The sequence below is a fragment of the Equus asinus genome, chromosome 26 (genome assembly GCF_041296235.1).
Source record: "Equus asinus isolate D_3611 breed Donkey chromosome 26, EquAss-T2T_v2, whole genome shotgun sequence".
Classification (NCBI taxonomy): Eukaryota; Metazoa; Chordata; class Mammalia; order Perissodactyla; family Equidae; genus Equus; species Equus asinus.
In genome coordinates this window covers 26,353,321-26,371,253 of record NC_091815.1, presented here as the reverse complement: position 1 = coordinate 26,371,253, position 17,933 = coordinate 26,353,321, and the positions used below count along the sequence as shown (strand labels likewise).

The 17,933-nt window shown below is 53.8% G+C and overlaps 1 protein-coding gene and 1 long non-coding RNA gene across 5 annotated transcripts; one reads left to right on the top strand and one right to left on the bottom strand.

Moving 5' to 3' along the window:
• Positions 1–65: 65 nt before the first annotated feature.
• BCKDHA (branched chain keto acid dehydrogenase E1 subunit alpha) lies at positions 66–17,844 on the bottom strand. Of its 4 annotated transcripts, none has more exons than XM_014861034.3 (9): positions 17,479–17,844; positions 10,945–11,124; positions 10,754–10,840; positions 6,790–6,898; positions 4,422–4,583; positions 2,385–2,591; positions 2,018–2,159; positions 1,626–1,797; positions 66–884 (listed from the first exon to the last, which is right to left on the bottom strand). In XM_014861034.3, exons 1-9 carry the CDS (start codon positions 17,584–17,586, stop codon positions 714–716), a joined length of 1,338 nt encoding a protein of 445 aa, XP_014716520.1. In that variant the 5' UTR covers positions 17,587–17,844; the 3' UTR covers positions 66–713. The 4 variants fall into 4 exon arrangements, with proteins under 4 accessions (XP_014716520.1, XP_014716519.1, XP_044615791.1 ...); XM_014861033.3 differs by having other exon boundaries at positions 4,398–4,583; positions 17,479–17,825; XM_044759856.2 differs by lacking the exon at positions 10,945–11,124 and having other exon boundaries at positions 4,398–4,583; positions 10,754–10,873; positions 17,479–17,700.
• On the top strand, positions 7,717–12,083 carry LOC139042201 (uncharacterized). The gene is made up of 3 exons (XR_011498673.1): positions 7,717–7,854; positions 10,172–10,689; positions 11,949–12,083. It is a non-coding gene; the product is annotated as an uncharacterized lncRNA (long non-coding RNA).
• Positions 17,845–17,933: the final 89 nt, after the last annotated feature.

Genomic DNA, 17,933 nt, shown 5'->3' with positions numbered 1-17,933 from the left:
ACCAGTCATTCTGGACTCCTCACCTCCAAAACTCCAGGAAACAGAGACAGGAGGTGGCACAGAGCCAAATGCAGAGACAGTTTATTCACTACCTGCTGACCGCCTCTCACTCTGAGGAAGTTCCACAGGCTGACCTGCCACACCCACCCCCAGCCCGGGTGGGCTTCCAGTCCTGGAGGCGTCCTCACCCAGCCCCGGGGAGAAGGCACTGTAACAACAGATGAAGAGGGGGCTGACAGAGCCCCCGCCCCAATGTAACAGCTTGGAGGAGCAGGGACAGTGAGCAGGACCCACTCCCTGTTACTGTCTCAGGCACTGCCCTGGCCCCTGAGTATTTTGGAGGGAGCTGGCTGGAGAAGGGGCTTGCATTGTGTCAGCTCCCTCCACCCCTCAGCATGGGACTTCCTCTCAGCATAGCTGAGGTGGGTGGGGGTAGGTGAGCAGGCCTCACTTCTCTTTTTTTTTTTTCTTTTTGAGGAAGATTAGCCCTGAGCTAACATCTGCCGCCAATCCTCCTCTTTTTTGCTGAGGAAGACTGGTCCTGAGCTAACATCCATGCCCATCTTCTTCTACTTTATATGTTGGATGCCTGCCACAGCATGGCTTAACAAGCAGCGCATACGTCCACACCAGGGATCCGAACCGGCAAACCCCAGGCCGCCAAAGCGGAACGTGCGAACTTAACCGCTGCACCACCGGGCCAGCCCCAAGCCTCACTTCTCGAAGTGGTCCAGGGGGTAGTGCTCGCCATAGGTCTGGAGGTGACGGGCCAGGGACTCCTGCTGCTTGCGGAGCTGGGCGGGCATCTCCTGATACACATCTGAGAAGAGCAGGCTGAAGTTGGGCTTCGGCTTCCGCTCAGCCTGCTCAAAGGCCTCCATCACCTGTGGGGCACAGGATGGTGAACAAGCAGTCAGCCTCTCACCCAGGGCCCTGCCTCCTACCTGTGGGGTCTCGGCAAAGGGTTAACCCCAAAGCCTTTGTTCCCATCTGGACAATGGGGATGATCATCATAACTGTGGTGAAACTAATACCCCATATCAGTGTCCCCCAAACCCTAGGCCTCTCCATCCTTAGCAGGACTAGGCACTATACTAAGTGTACAGAATAATTTCAGTCTCTCAGCAGCCCTAGGAAGCAGGCAGTTTAGAAATGAGGAAACCGAGGCACAGAGAAGGGATGTGCCCATGATGATGTCATTAGGGGCCACACCATCTGCCTGACGCCAGGGTCTGCCTTTGCCACTGGGCTCTACTTCCTGCAGCTATGACAGGGCCAAGGAGGGCAGCGTGCTGACTCTTACACTGCACGCAGGGTGCTTACACTGCACGTGGATTAAGTCAGCTAATCCTCACACAACCTTCTGAAATGGATACCCCAGTACCCCTCTTCAGAGATAAGGGAGCGAAGGGCAGACACGGCGCCAAGGCCACAGAGCTAGGATATGGCAGAGGGGCATGTGCCCAGGCAGCCTGGCCACTTAGAGACATCACTGGGGTTACCCCCAAGTCTCCCAGTTCAGTGTCCCCCAAGCCCCAGACTTTCCATCCTTCCGGGGTTCTCCACAACGCTGCACCCCAGAACACACCCCCTGGTGCACTGGTTTCCCAGAGGGAGGCCCTCACCTTCTTACGAGACTGCTTCCTCCAGTCCTTCTCCTGCTCATCATCCCACCAGCCACGGCTCTGCAGGTAGTGCCTCAGCCGCGAGATGGGGTGGTCCTGCTTGTCCCAGTAATTGACCTCGTCCACAGAGCGGTACGCTGAGCTATCGTCACTGGTGCTATGGTGCCCGATCCTGTCAAGGGAGAAGGGGCCCAGGATGAGAGTGGGGCCTCAGGGGTGGTCGGGAGGGAAGAGGGTAGACTAGGGGAGAAGGGGTGGAAATGGAATAAAGGCAAGGAAGGGGACACAATGTGCGGCGATGGGGTCATGCATTGGGGAGAGTGACCAATGTGGGGGAGATGTTAAAGACTCTGGCTGTCAAGGCTGGGGGGAGATCCGGGGGAGGCAGGCACCTGTAGGTCATGGCCTCAATGAGGAAGGGCTGGTTCTCTGCCACGGCACGCCGCCGGGCCTCCTTGGTGGCGTTGTACACAGCAAACACATCATTGCCGTCCACGCGGATTGACATGATGCCATACCCGGGGCCTCGAGCCGCTGTGGGGACAGGGAGAAGGCAGGTCAGGCCCCAGGGCTCAGATGAGGATGATGAGCAGGGAGTGGGGAGAGCAGGAAGTGAGGAGAGGAGAGCAAACAGAGCAGCACTCTGTTCACTGTCCCTGAGACCTACCTTGTGCCAGATACCACAGGAGGGGAACAGGAAGAGGGCAGGGGTGGGGGGGGGGAGGGCCGGGGGGGAGACAAAGCAGGCAGGGCCCATACCGATGCCATCCCCGCGGTACTGCTCAGAAGTGGGTGTGGAGATGGCATAGCCGTTGTTCCGGCAGAAGAAGATGATGGGGCACTCGAGGGTGGCAGCGAAGTTGAAGCCGGCATGTGCATCTCCCTCACTGGCCGCCCCCTCACCAAAGTAACAGATGACGACCCTGTTGGCATTGGCCCGCTTGGCCGCGTAGGCTGCCCCCACCGCTGCAGGGAGTGAGAGGGTGGTGAGCAAGAGCAGAGACACGCGCACGCTCACACCAACATGCATCCCACACACTCGCACACACCACACTCATTCACCCCACACACACCCCACACACAGACATACACACCTCACACACTCACCCCACACTCACACTCACACATGCACCCCACACACCAACCCATGGCTCTGGGGCTCAGGCTGCCTTTTGCCAGGCTGTGAGGGGGAAGAAAATGCCTGACCTCCTGACTATTCCCCCAGAACCTGCCCTCCGACCCCTACGCCAGTCTTCCAACTGCCCAGGCCAAAATCTTCAGCATCATCTCTGACTTCTAACTTTCTGTCATTCCCCACTACTCCACCTACAAATGAGAGCCAGAACCTGACCCCTCCCCACCTCACCCTGGTCACGCACTGGCACCTCTTGCCCCTCTTGCCTGAGTTCCGGAGCAGCCTCCTCACTGGCCCTTGCTCTCCCACCCCAACCTGGCAGCCAGAGGCCTCTTAAAATGTGAGTCAGGCCAAGTCAGTCCACAGCGATGACTCCCCTCCCCCACTCCCATTCCACTCTGGGTAAAAGTCAAAGTGCCTCCAGATCTGCAGATCTGCACCCCTCCCCCATCTCTCTGACTTCTCTCCACCACCCTCCACCCCTGCCCCACTGGGTTCCTCCCTGCGCCTGCGCCTCAAACACATCAAGCAGGTACCTGCCTCAAGATCCCTGCGTGGCTCCCTCACCTCCTGATCTGTACTGCAATGTCACCCACCTGCTCCCATGACATACCAGTCCCTCGCTGCTTTATTTTCCCTGTGGGACTTATCACCCCTGATATACGCTGTGTGTTACTCCTCCATCTGACGCCTGCATCTTGCAGCACCAGCAGAGCTGGGTTTTGTTTGTCTCTTGGTTCACTGCACCTAGAATGGCACCCAGCACACAGCACCAACACTGGACATTTGCTGAATGAGTGACTTAATGGTCACACAAATGGAAGGTTAGGGCCAGAGCCCCGCCTTACAAAAATCCTACCTACCTTCAGTGAAAATGTCACATCCTCTCAGAAAGATGCCCTGTCCACCTCCCACCTCAGAGGCATGAACTGCTCCTTGTTTCCAAACAGAACACAATGAGCGAACATGCACGGGGCCTAACGCCATGCCAGGCACTCTGACCATCAACTCAAGGCTCTCGGCTGCCCAGGAGCAGAGGGTGCTGAAGCCCACACTGACCCTCAGCCAACTGCAGGCACCAGAGGGCAAGGAGGAAGGTCTGGTTCCAGGGTCTCTGAGCTGTGTGGGCACAGGCCTGGCCCCTGGTCGGTCTGCTTCCCAAGCAGTCACCTTTCATTGAGGTCACACTGACTGCTCTAAGCATTGTGGGCTTCCAGAGTAAGCTTCAGGGGACTTGGACTGCAAGGGTGAGGCAGAGCAGGGTCGGGGTCAAGAACCCAGACTCTGTAGCCACCCAGTCCACGATTTGAGTCCCTGCTCTTCCCACTACCCGCCGAGTGACCTTTAGCAAGGAACCTGGTCCACACTCAGTCACATGCAGTTGGCTGTGTCTCTGAGTGGACAAATGGGGTGCGTGCAAGTGTGGGAAATTAAGAGTGTGGTCATAGCGGCTCAAGCCTGCCAAACGGGTAAGGACACCACCAGAGCCCTCCTCTGAAGGGTCCCAGACAGGAGATGTCTTAAAAGTCTGGAGCACGCACCAGCACTCTTGACTGTGTCACCAACAAGGAAGTTCCCCAGAAGGGATGGAGAAGGGCTGGGGCTAGCACAGGGGTACTACACTGGTGTGCACGAACCAGGCCCAGGGAGTGCATCCTCACCCTGAGGGATCTGCGTGGCCAGTGGAGAGGAGATGGTGACAAAGTGGCGCTCCTTGCAGCCATAGTGGACGGGCATCTGGCGCCCCTTGCCCAGGTCACTCACGTTGCCGTAGCACTGGGCCATGAACAGTTCCAGGGGGTAGTCCCGATACATCAGCACACCTGCGTAGGGAGGAGGCAGCAGTTAGCCTGGTAGGAGGTGCCGTGGGGCAGACCAACCCCAAGGGGCTCTTGGGGTAACACCCTTCCTGCCCGGGCTCCCGTTCCCCTGTCTGTACACTAAGGGAGCTGGACTAGAGCAAGGGAGGCAAATCCGGATGCTTACAGGGACCAGGGAGAATGCTGTTCGGACCAAATGACTGCGCCCAGGGAGGCCAGAAGGTCCAGTTTTTCAAAAAAAGGCAGAAATCTAGCTTGCTTTTTTTTTTAATGATTTTTAAATGTTTCAACTAATTAAATTACTCACAAAATCATCATATGAACCAAATAAAAGTACAAGCCACTAGCTCACAACTTTCGGACTAGAGAGGAAATATTCAAACCTGTTTATGGCACTAAAACCCTTTCTTCACACAAAACCTCCAGTGGATGCCTACCTCACCATCAAAGGGAACCCCATGGCTGCAGCTCTCTGACTCAGCTTTCTACCACCTGGCTCTGACAGGCAACCGTGATGTCCCCCTCATATGGCTGGTGGGGGGTTCCCCGAAGCAGCACCATCTGGTGGGACCCTGGGGAGGGACCTCAGCTCTGCTGCAAGGTGAAAGACAGAGCCTCCACTGCTTCCAGCACTGAGAACAGCATCTTGGTGTTCAAGTGCTCTGTGAGTGCTAGCTATTGTTCTGAGCACCCCTGTTCTCCCTATGCCACAGGTGGGAGACCAAGAGTCAGCGAGGTGAGTGGCTGCTCAGTCAGGGCTGGGGTGTGGGGTCTGACTCATGTCCTCACTCTGCACGAGCACCCTCTGCAGCTGCCCAGACGCAGGACCTTCTACCGACCCTCAGTGCAGGAGGGCTCACTCTTGCGGGGGCGGCCAGCCGGGGCCCAAACAGCCCTATGTGGAGAGCCCAGCTGCCACCTAGGATTCCCAGGACCTTCACCTGGCCCTGTTTGGAGCCTGCACCAGAGAGACTCTTTCAGCAAAAACAGGTGGAAATTACTCAGCAAATCTAGCTGGGGCCTGGCTTGTGGCCAAGTATCGGGGGAAATCTCATCTTCTTTGCTAATGACGCTGAACCACAGACATCACGGGGCCTGTCCTCCTACAGCATGTAGGAGGAGAAGGTTCTCGGGCAGCTGAGAGGGGAGTAGATAGAGAGTAGACTGGAATGCCAGGCTGGTCCAAAGAGGAACCTGGACAGCCAGCCCAGCCAGGCCCTGCCTCCCTGCTGACGAGCTGTCCCAGGGCGAGAGGCTCCAGTCACATCGCCTCTCCTGAGTGCTTACCCCATGTCAGGCCCTCTGCTAAAGGCTTTGCATCATCTGCCCCATGAAGCCCCTCAACAATCGTCTTGGGAGGTTCTCCATCTCCCATGATAGATAAGAAAACTGAGGCAAGGAGCAGTTAGACAACTTGCCCACAATCGGGCAGCACCTAAGAGGAAGGATCAAGCTTTGCCTCCCTGGCACCCCCATACGGTGGCTCCCTTGCAGGGCCCCCAGACCAACAACCACTCTGGAACCCCCCCCACTCACAGCTCCCCAGGCTAACTCCTTCACTCCAGTCACTCCTTCATGCTCACGATCCTCTTCATTCCTAGTCTTTGATCCTTCCTTCCTCTCACTCATTCTCTCAGAAGTTAGCCAGCTCCCTGGCTGGGACCTGCCAGCCCTCCATCTGCTTCTGCTCCTGGAGGGACATGAAGCCTGGAGAGGCAAGGAGAGCCCTGAACAGTGTGGACAGGGGCCCACAGTGCATGCCACACTCACAGCTAAGGCTGATCTCACTGCATGCTTCCAGCAACCTTACCAGGCAGGGGCTGCAACACCATCAGAACCTCTATTGTGGAGATGAAAAACCTGAGGCTCAGAAAAGGAAAGTGACTTGGCCAAATCTGACAACTAGTATGCAGCAGAGCATGGAACAGTTAGCACAGGCTCTCAGCCCCAACACTGCCTGGCCTCCTGAGAGGGGAAGTACACCCCCTCCAGACTCCTGTCCTTGGTTTGGCTCTTTCTTGCTCGGAAAGTTCTTCCTTCAGCTCCTCAGACCTCCTTGGCATCATGCCGCTTCTGGAAGAGCACACGGGATAACTGATATGGGCCTTGCCACCACACCAGGGGGATTGGGCCTGACCTGCCTCAATGGAGACCACAGACCCAGGTATCTGGCACCTGCTCCTCAGGGCCAGGCCATAGGCAGACATACCTGCCTCCCGGTACTGGCCAAACACCAGGTCCGTGTTGTCCAGGGCTGCTGCACTCCCCACGTGTGTCCCCTCCTCGCCATAGTTGGTCATGTAGAAGGAGATCCGGCCCTGGGGGTGGAGGGGGCCCAGAGGCCTCGGCTCAGTTATGCTGGGCAACGAAAGAACCATCCAAATCCCGACCAACTTCTGATGACTCAGTCAGTCAACAGATACTTCCTGAAGGCCAGCTCCAGGCCAGGCCACACTGGGGGTCCTGCTTCTCGGAGGCACTGCCAGACTGGTCAGAGCCAGACTGATAGGGCTGTGTGGTGGGAGCTGTGAGGAGGTATCTGCCCCACCACGGAGGGGCATCGGGAAGAAATGCCAAAGCTGAGCAAAGGCAGGGGCGGTGGAGGTTTCCAGGCAGAGAGAACACTAAAGGCCACAAGGCCAGAAGGGCTGGGACATGAAGTGGGAGGGCTGGGGAAAGATAAGCTGGGAGAGAGAGGCAGTGCTCAGGTAAAGCAGAGGATCATACATCTAGATTTCACCCTGAGAGTGGTGGCAACCTGCAGCTGGTTCTCCTCAGGGGAGCGATGTTTCAGAAATGTCTCTCAGGCTGCCATGTGGGAAATGAATGGAGGAGACAGGAGTACGTGCAACAAGCCAGGTGAGGGGGTAACGACTAGGCTTGGCTAGTGGTGGGAGGCAGGGAGAGAAGAGGACAGTTGAGAGTCTTAAGAAGCAGAGACAGTAATGTCAGGGAGTGGCAGACCCTGCTGGCTGGCTACACGGGTGCCCAGGCGAATCCCTTCTGAGCACCCCCAACCCCAGAACCTGGAAAAGCTAAACATTAGGTTCCCAGCCTCCCTTACAGCCAAAGGCAGCCACGGGACACAATTCTAGTCAGAGACTTAAGTTAAAGTCTGCTTTTGCTTTCTTACTAAGAGACCACTACAGCTGGTGCCAGCCCTTCTTCCTGCCTTACACATAGCTATGAAGCCTGGATCTGTGGCAGCCATCTTGTGAACACGAGGCAACAGGCATAGGATGAAACCAACTTGCCCATGACAGTGAAGCAAAAGGTAAGGAGTCTGGGTCCTGATGGTGTTGCTGAGCAGCAGAATGGATTTCTAACTAAATATCTTGGGACAGAGTAAATGAGAGGGAACAAAGTGATAGGAAGGGGGAGGGAGGAGGCATGGATGAGATGCATGTCTCCAATTGGGGCAGATGGGTGGATGGTGGCACCCTTTGCTGAGAAATGGCCTAAAGGAGGAAGAGGAGCAGGTCTGGGAGGAAGATGCCAAGGTCAAGTCCAGACAGGGTGAATTTGGTGTGGGACACGCAGGGTGAGAAGCCAAGCAGATTTGGGGTTCACAGACAAAGATTTGGAGAGACCCTGGCATAGAGATGGAAATGAGCTCCCCAGGACTGTGTGTGAAGTGAAACACAGAGCCCAGGCTGGCACCTGTGGGACACCCTCTGCCTCCTCATGTGTTCTGCAGGCCTGGCTTTCTGTCACGGTGGGGGAACCAGATGAATAATACTTTCTTCTAGGTGGGGAGCCAATTAAAAGTTAATTGACCTTCCAGTGCCAAGTGAGTGGGCAGATGCTGGGTGCTGAGGGCCTGGCACGCTGTAAGGTTGGTGTGGGGAGGAGCCTGAGAGGGGCACACTGAGGAACCAGCACCTGGACTAGCGGCAGAAGTCACTGGTTGCCTACCCAGTATCCTCTCCCCCTTCCTCTTTGCTTACAGAGCCCTCATTCTACCACAGGCAGCAACTGCCCAGACTAAAAGACCGCATTTCTCAATCTCCTTACAGCTAGGAGTGACCAATGAAATGTGAGCAGGTGTTATTGGGTGGGAGCGCCTGGAAAGTTCTATAAAGGTGGGTTTGGGGAAATAACTGGGATGTGTCACACCTGACCTTCCACATTCCCTCTACTTCCTGCCTGGAATGAGATGGGATGGAGGGTGCTCGAGCAGCCATTTGGCTCATTAGGGTCCCTCAAGGCTAGAAGCCAATGCTGGGTATCCAGTGACATCATGGTGCCACCATACCAGCCCCAGACCACCTGTTTCCAGATTTCTCTTAGGCAAGAAAAAAAACCGTTACTCTGTTTAGGTTACTGCTTTTATTTTTGTTGGGATTTGTGGGGGTTTTTTGGGGGGGAGGGAAGGTCTGTTACATACAGCTAAACATAATCCTAGCTAACGTAGGCTGAACTTTGATGGATGAGTTGATCTTATTGAGGGCTTCCTCTGTGTCAGCCAATGGGCCAGGGACTTTCCGTGCTGGGTCTCACAGAATTCCTCCCTCGACCCAGTAGGGTGGGTTCTCTTATTATCCCCATTTTTTTCAATACACTGAGGAAACTGAGACAAAGACAAAAAAATCATCTGCCCAAGGTCACCATTGTGATTGGACCCATGTCCATCTGATTCCAAAGCCCACTGGTAACGCCAGTGCAGGGGCAGGAACAAGCGTAGGCACGTGGAGAGAGGGTGGGAGAGGCCTGGCCTGGTGTTGAGGCTGTGGGGAGGGAAGTGGATTGCTGAGGCCACCTGGAATGGGAGATGGGGTGGACAGGAAGGGGTGGACTTGATCCTGAGGACAGTGGCAGCCAAGGGAAGTTTCTGGGCAGGGTGGAGACACAACCCTAACTTGGGAAGGTGAGACAGAGCATTCCTACAAGCTGTTTGCCTGAATCTGTTCAGTATTATCTGCTAGGCCAGGGGGCCTCACGCTTTAGTCCACATGGGGTCCACATGGGAGCACCTGGGGGCTTGATACAAAGGCAGATTCCCAAGGCCACCCGCCTCCTGAGCCAGCAGGTGTGGTGAACATCTGAGGGCCTGCCTGCTTGACACTCTTCCCCCTTTCCTAACAGGAACTCACGCCCTTGCTCGCAGTCTACATGGCCTGGGGTCACAGACTCCACTCCTCTATTCCCTTGGTTCCTGGAGATGGGCACATGGCCCGGGTCTGGCCAGTCACAGGGGCTGGTTCAGGTGGGGTCTGTGACCAAAGCCTGGCCATTGAGCATCAGCCCTGGGCCTTTTGCTGGAACAACAGGAACCATACCTAATAGTTTCTCTTTCCACCACTAAGTAGAAAGGATAATAATTGCAAGGCTGGTAGGGTCATGTTGAGTAATAGCTAGTACTCATTGTGTGCTGGCTAATCCCAGTTTCACTGTTCTTAAGGCCATTACATATGCCACCATCAATCCTTTAGCAATCTCATGAAGCAGGTACAGACAAGAAAGCAGAGGCACTGAGAAGTTAAGCAGCTTTCCCAAGGCTGCAGAGCCAGAAAGGAGCAGAGTGAGGACTTTAATCACACAGTCTTTCTCCGGAGCCTGTGCCCTGAGCCCTTTCTCTGCCGCCTCTCCAGGAGCCCAGAGCTTCTTGAAACCACTGCTACTTATGAATGAAGGAAGCCAAGCAAACAAGAGGAGAAAAGACACTTGGAGAGAGAAAAGAGGTCTGATGACATCTTTTGAGCCCCCTGAATCCAGCTGTGCCTGAAACAGGCCCCTGTGAACTTGGTGTTATTTGAGTCAACAAATTCCCTCTGTTGACACTGCTTTGACTCGGTCTCTGTACGCTGATGCTAACACTGCTGAGGATCACAGTACATTTGACATGGGCACTCTGGGAAGCCCCAAGGGTCACCCTGTCTTCTGAGAGGAAGAGCCAACAGGTCTTCCCCAGCCTGCCCTCTCCCAGCACAGCTAAGCCCCCAGCCTAGCACACAGTAGGTGTTTTAGTGATCTAGTCCATCCTTCTGCCTGTGGGCAGGACCGCTCCCACACTCTTCCTCCGGAGCCCCAAGAACTCTAAGGACCCCAAGACAAAGGATCTCCATTCTACTCTCTCCACCTTAGGAGCTGTTTTTTGGCCCAAACACAGGTAAGGGGACTTCAGGTAATTCCAAGACCCCCACCCTCCCCCCCGCAAGCCTGTCCTCACGCACCTGCCGCTGGGACTCGTAGAGGATGCGGTCCATGGTGTTGAGCAGTGTCATGCTCTTGTAGAACTTGAGCACCTTCTCCTGGGGCAGCTGCAGATGGAGGCACAGAGAGACGTGGGGCAGCTGGGACCAGAAGGGACATGGACAAAGGACCTGAGCATGGGAGGCAGGGGCGGTTGGGGGAAGCCTCTCACATTGGGGTCCTCGCTGGGGTTGATGATCTGGCCCTGCCGGTCCATGACGCGGTAGATGGGGATCCCAGAGATGACATTAGGCTGGATGAACTCTAGCTTGTCTATAAACTCCGCTGAGGCCCCTGGGAACTGGGGCTTGTCATCCAAGGACGAGAAGTGCTGCTGCTGCCTCTGGGGGTGCTGGGGAGACAGGGCAGGGGGAGGGGGAGACACATGCATCCTGAGCAGCAGAGGTTCCACTGGCTCAACCCCACAGTGGCAGGCAGTATTGCCTGATGGTTAAGACACCACAGCCCCAGTGGACTCTTGGACCTGACAAACACGATTTGAATCCTAGCTCCCCCACTTGCTCGTTGTGTGACCTTGGTAAAGTTACTAGAACTTCTTTGCATCTCAAGTCCTCATCTGTAAAATTGGGGTGAAAATAATAGTACCTATCCCACAGGGTTATAAAGATTAAATGACTCAATAAAGTGGCAAGTAGCTCAAGAACTGGTAGCTGTTTTTATCAAAGACTCAAACTCTTCACCCTGGCATTCAGGGCCTCCTCAGTCTGGCCACAGACACCCTCTCTCTCAATCTCCTACTGGTGCCACAGTCACCTCTGCACAGTGTCCTTGAGTCAGCCAGATGGGCTCTTTACTGACCCCATACCTACCACAGAGGCCACCCAGAATAGAGATTAAGTCTGTGAGCTCTTAAGGGTCAGTCTGCCTGGATTCGAACCCCTTGCTGGCTGACCACAGAAAGCGACTTCCCTTCTCCAAGTCTCTCCTTTCTCATCTGTAGAACAGAGAACACCTCATTGGAATTTTGTGAGGCTTAAACAAGATCAGGCATATAAAATGGCTAGCAGAGTACTTGTGAGTCGTATAGTAAATGGTCAAAAAAATGTTGATTATTATTTCTCCCATCATGTCCCTGCTCTCACCTCTTTACTAGAACGCCTCTTCCCCCCTCACCTGGCAAATGCTCCACACACTTCAATGCTCTCTCCACTGCAGATCTAACTCCCTCCACCAACCCAGACTGACTTGCTCAACAAATATTTGAGTACCTGCTTCGTTCCAAGCCCTGTGCTGAGATCTGGGGACCTAAGAGACGCAGCAGGAAAGACAGATGTTGAACAGGTACCGATGAAGGTGATCCATATTCTCCTGGGAGAAGCCATGGAAGAGCGGAAAGAGGGTCAGGCTTCTCTGAGGAAGTGATGTGATAGCTGAGGCCTAAAGGACATCTAAGAGTCAGGGAAAGAACATTTGAAGCCAGGGGAACAGAACATACAAAAGGCAAAAGGTGTGTCTCTTGTGGAACCTGGAAGGAGATCAGAGTGGCTGGAGGAGTCCTGTGGGGAGCTCACACCTCCTTGGATCAGAGGAGGCTTGGCTGGGAAAGTCCAAGAGAAGCCTACGTGCACAATAGGATGTGAATGGATTTGCTTTCTTGCCCTTGAACTAAACTTGAACTGGCCTCAGGACTGCAACCGCTCCCCTTGATTCAGCACATGCCTGAATCAGTGTCAGGCTGAGCTCGGCATGCACAGTCGGACTGCGTCCTCAGAGCATGTCTGTGAGACAGACACTCTTAACTACTGCCTTTGAGTAGATAACAAAACTGAGGTTCAGGGAGGTAAAGTAACGTGCACCAGGTCACAGAGCTAAAAAGAAACAATTAAGTCAGGACTGGGCTTCAAATCTGGACAGAGCTGACATCTAGACCCCAAACCCATGCTCCTAACCCCAACTGCCACTGCTGGTTCCGTCTTCACACGTCTACATCTTTACTCCTCACCAGTCACCACACTGCTCTTAGCTCAGTAATTGTGGCTTCACTTCCCATAGGAGCTAAAGGAAAATGACCAGGTTTGCCATGAGCTGGGTTTCACACGTGTGTGCTCAAGTGTGTTCCCCTCCCTCCCACCTTTAATTGCAGTGAAGTAGCCGTTCAAGGTTCCAGCGGGGGAGGAGCTAGACGGACACGTTTATCTGCATTTGTGGTTGTGAAGAAATAAAGGAAATTACAGCCCCAATGGCAGGGCAGGCCCAGGCCTGACACCATCACAGCAGACTCCCCTCTGCCTGTGAGGGAAGCAGCAAACTTTTATAGAGCAGGATTCTCCCTTCTGCACGCTCACATGGGCAGACCTCTCCATCCAACTAGAGGATTCGTTTATCCATGTCTGTCTCCCACGCACATCACAAGCTCCAGGAAGACAGGGATCATGCCCAGGCCGCTTTACAGAGTGGTCACTCAACAGGCAATTACTGAACAAACGGATGGATGAGCGGTGAAGTTCACAGCTTTGGAGTCCGACTGACCTGGGTTCCAGTTTCTTAGCTCACTGCATGGCCTTCTGCAAAACACTTTGTCTCCCAGAATGTCCTCATCTGCAAAAAGGCTGCAGAGGGCTGCCATGAAAAGTTCGTAAGACAAGGCACACAGAGGGTTCAGCACAGGCATGGGACATATTGTCTGCTCAAAAACTGGTAGAAGGGGAAAAAAAGTAAAATCTAGGAATGTTCAGAAACAAGAAAAAGAAACATGCCCGGCACCTCAGGAGGAAGAGGGAAAAAGAGGATTAGGAAGAAGGAATGACTGTCCCATGCTCTGGATTGTACTTTCAGACCATGGCCCCAGCAGACACTCCAGGGGGAGACTGAGGCCTGGGGAGACCTCGGCAGAACAGGACAAGAGCTGCAGTCTGGGGAGGGGCTCTAGGAGGGTAGGCCAGGGACCAGCAGGAGTCAGGACACGGTCACAGGGCTCAGAACCAACCAGGTATCAGGGCAGGACCCTGCCTCTGGAGGCTAGAGAGTTACCATCAGAGCACCTGGGCACATCCCACACACTGTAGTTGGGCCTTGGCCGTGCCCCTTCTTTCCTGGGCCTATAGCGATGCCCGTGGTACCTAGCCCAGGGTTACTGTGCTGATTCAATGAGCTGGGGCCCTGAGGAAACACTCCATTAAGGGTGAGTGGTAAAATGCTGGCAGAGGAAGGATGCGACTTCACCTATCTTTTCTTGTTTCTGGTGGGAAGGTGCATTTGTCCCAGTGGCCAGTGACTTACAAGGGCAGAAGCTGTACAGATTTACACAAAGCATGAAGCCCCATCCTCTCCCACCACACAGGAAACAGAGAGGCCTGCTCTGGGTGGTCCGGTCTGCCCAGCAGGTAGTGGCATGGCCTCTCGTAGAGCGACTCCCTGTGGAGCCAAGGCTAAGGGCACAGACTCCCAACAGACCGCTGCCCCCTGGCTGTGTGACTAAAGCTGACTGAGCCTCAGTTTCCTCGTGTGTAAACTGAGGGTGGTGTGAGTACCTATCTCACTGGCGGTCATGAAGATTAATCGAGTTGATATGTACACAGTGCTCAGTCCAGTGCCTGGCACATAAATGCTTGATAAACACGAGTAGCTAACAAGTGTATTTGACAATTATTGTTGTCAAATAGGTAGATACTGAATATTTGCTCCAAATCAGGCCCTTAACTGAGGACCGGAGACAACAGGAAGGGATGGATGACAAACACTGAACACACAAGTTACAATTAAGAGGGGTGATCTCAGAGGAGGCAGGATAGTTCAGTGGTTAACCACAGGGCAGGGTAGGATGAGGGACTCCAGAGCTAAACTGGGTGTGTTTAAATCCTAGCTCTGTCCGCATCCAGCTATGTCACCTGGGCAGGAGACAGTCCCCATAAACCTGCATCCCCTTGTGAAAAAAATAAGAATTTCTACTTGACAAGCTTTTGGTGAGACAGGTCTAAGGCACCTGCTGCAGCTCTCGGAGGAACCTTTCACTAGCCAGCATCTGGTGGAGCATAAGGAGAAGCTTCCTGGAGAAGGGGGAGTTAAGGCGAGGCCCCACTTGCTTCTTGGGGTGGTAGCTGAGAAACCCAATGAAGACTCCTTGACAATCGAGTTTCCTTCCTTCTCTTCTCCCTGCGCACTAAAACATCTGCTAGCAACTGGAGGGGGAGGGAGGGCGAAATCAGGCAAATGCCTCCAGGGCATCACGGTGTTCAGTAAACGGCCTGGGGAAAAGAGGAGCAGGCAGGCAGGGAAGAAGTAAGGCAGCCTATCCTTCCTCCCAATCTTGTCCCACTACAGGACAGCCTCCTGACCTTCCCCCAAGGCACTATCTCTTGGCTTCACCTTGACTGGCTAACACTGCACCAAACAATATGGCAGCCACAAGCCACTTACGGTTATTTAAATTTATTTTTATTTTTTGAGGAAGATCAGCCCTGAGCTAACATCTGCAGCCAATCCTCCTCCTTTTGCTGAGGAAGACTGGCCCTGAGCTAACATTCGTGCCCATCTTCCTCCACTTTATATGTGGGACGCCTACCACAGCATGGCTTGCCAAGTGGTGCCATGTCCACACGCGGGATCTGAACTGGTGAACCCCGGGCCGCCGAAGTGGAACGTGTGAACTTAACTGCTGCGCCACCGGGCTGGCCCCGGTTATTTAAATTGAAATTCCTTAAAATTAAATAAAATAAAAACTTCAGTTCCTCAGTGGCACAAGCCACAGGTCGAGCGCTCAGTAGCTACTGGACTGGGCAGCGCAGATAAAGAACATTTCCATCATTGCACAAAGTTCCACCAAACAGCTCTGGTCTAAAATATTCTTCGACTAAATGATACTACGCCCTCCCTCCACACCAAAAAAAGTGTCATTTTTTGGGGCCGGCCCCGTGGCCAAATGGTTAAGTTCACATGCTCCACTTTGGTGGCCCAAGGTTTCACTGATTCAGATCCTGGGCACGGACATGGCACCACTTGCCAGGCCATGCTGAGGCGGAGTCTCACATGCCACAACTAAAAGGACCTATAACTAAAATATACAACTATGTACTGGGGGGAAGTATCCCTTTAATCTTAGAAAGAATAAGTGGGAGAAATAAAAGTAAGGAAGAAAAAACAAGGACTCTAATAAATTAAAAATATATACAAATAAAAAGTAGGGATTCTGAAAGACCTCCTCCTCCCACCATTCCCACCCCCCAAAAATGAAGGAGGGGAGCCAAGAGAGAAGGGCAGCAAGGAGACTGAGCCTGGAGGCCAGCCATAAATGATCTTTCCAGATTCCCACCCCAGACCCCTCCACCCCACAGCCAATGGGCTCCTAGGACTCAGATTAGCTGTAGAGGATCTGATTGCTCCAAAAAAAGGGAGAGAAGACAACAAAAACGCAGGACACTGCCCCACCTGGCTCCTCCCTCAGCAACCTGCTGCAACCAGCAACCTCCTCCCAGACCTCACTCCTGGCCCATCCTCTTCACCTTCCTCCCCTGTCGCTCCCCCTGCCTAGGGCTTCTTCCCACAGATTCTATCTTCCCTTCCTTATAAATTGGGGATCAGAGTGTCAGATCCAACCCCACAAGATCTTGACAGATTTCCCTCCAGGGCCGTCACCAATCCCGGCCCCCCCAAAGTCACCGCCTTTCTTCTCCACATCTTGAAGGTGAATTTCTGTCCCTTCCCTCCACCCTCACTTTCAATAGTGGCTAATGTTCCTATATCTTTTATCATATGCCAGATCCAGTTCCTGGCACTTTATTTAATTTTCACAACAACCCTATGAGGTGGCCACTGTTACCATTTTACAGAGGAGGAAATTAGGTGCAGAGAGAGCAGTCCCTTGCCCAAGGCTACACAGCTGGAAAGTGGCCAATTAGGGATATGAACCCACCAAGCCTAGCTTCAGAACCCACCTTCTGAACCACTTTTCTCTTAGCTGTGAAATTTTAGTTCATAGCTCTTCAGCAGCCGACTGCCTCTCTCCCTCTAAACAGAGGCTTCCAACTAGATTTCTGCTGGGTGAGCCTCCCGTTAGCAGCATCAACCTAAAGGTATTCTAACCCTTTTGACAAGAAACCAGGCATTTCTCAAGCGTTTCTAAGAAATGTGGGCAAAGTGCCCTGTCTGGACCTCTCTTGCCTTATTAATTCAACAAATGTTTACTGATCATCTCGTCTGTAGAGTGACCAAAACAGACAAGGCCCGTGCCCTGGCATTCATCAGGGGACACAGGACCAAACGATATTTTTCTGCAATTCGTTTTATAATGAGAACTGCAGCAAAGGAGCAAAGAAATACAGGGCATTGCCAAAGCCCGTGGAGGAGGAACCTGGTCTCTCTTTCCTCCCGTTTGAAGAAGAGATTTTTACCGAGCAAAACGTCTTCCCCTTTCACTCTCCAAGCCCTGAGCAGAAAGGTCTCGCCTTCCTCCTTCCTCCCAGGTCCCTCCAAGCGGCCTCCCCGGGGGATGGAGGGGCAACCAAGGAGGAAACCTCCTCCCTCCCTCCAAGTTGTCTCCCTCCCTCGGGACCCACAAATGAGCTGCCTGTTTTTTCTCTCCAAAAGAAGTGGAAGTTCTTCCCTGGTGTGTCCTCTCCGAGTGGTTTTCCCAGCCCGTGTCCCTTCTGGACAGCCCTGCCTTCACTCCCTGCACGTACCCCACACTCTCAAGACAGCGATGGCACCCCATTCCCCCTTGTGGAAAACTCCAGGTGCCCCAGGTACTCACAGATATAGCCAGCCCCCGAACCCCAAGCCGCCGCAAGAGCAGTAGGCCATCCTGGCCCAGGCCTCGACTTGATCCCAGGACTCTCGCCGCAGCTGTCACCACCGCCATGTTAGCTAACAACCCCTCTAAGATCCGCCCCCCTCCTCGGCGACAACGGGGGCTGCCCCTTCATAAGTGTGACTCAAATGCCAGGATGGCCCTGCCAACACACCGCCTGCTACCAGTCCTACGGTCGCTAGGACACATAGACGGATGGATAAAACAATCTGGCTTCCCAAAATCTACTCTGATCGCTTCATCGTAGTTGTTTCTGTAACAGGTAAACAGGCAAAGAAGAGGACAACCTCACCCGAGTCTCAGTGCTTTAGGGCCCGTGGACCTCGGGTAGGACGAGCCCAAGCTAAGGCCCGCCCCCCCTTCGCTGCTGTCCAATGGTTTTCCTGAAGTTGAGAAGG

Bases quoted from the DNA above. Each gene is read 5' to 3' on its own strand.
- BCKDHA (XM_014861033.3), bottom strand. From the start codon at position 17,586: ATGGCGGTGGTGACAGCTGCGGCGAGAGTCCTGGGATCAAGTCGAGGC. The intron at 6,899-10,753 runs GTGCGTGAGGAC...CTCCACCCCCAG, and splicing joins TCTACGAGTCCCAGCGGCAG to GGCCGGATCTCCTTCTACAT. The intron at 4,584-6,789 runs GTATGTCTGCCT...CTCCCTACGCAG, and splicing joins TGGCCAGTACCGGGAGGCAG to GTGTGCTGATGTATCGGGAC.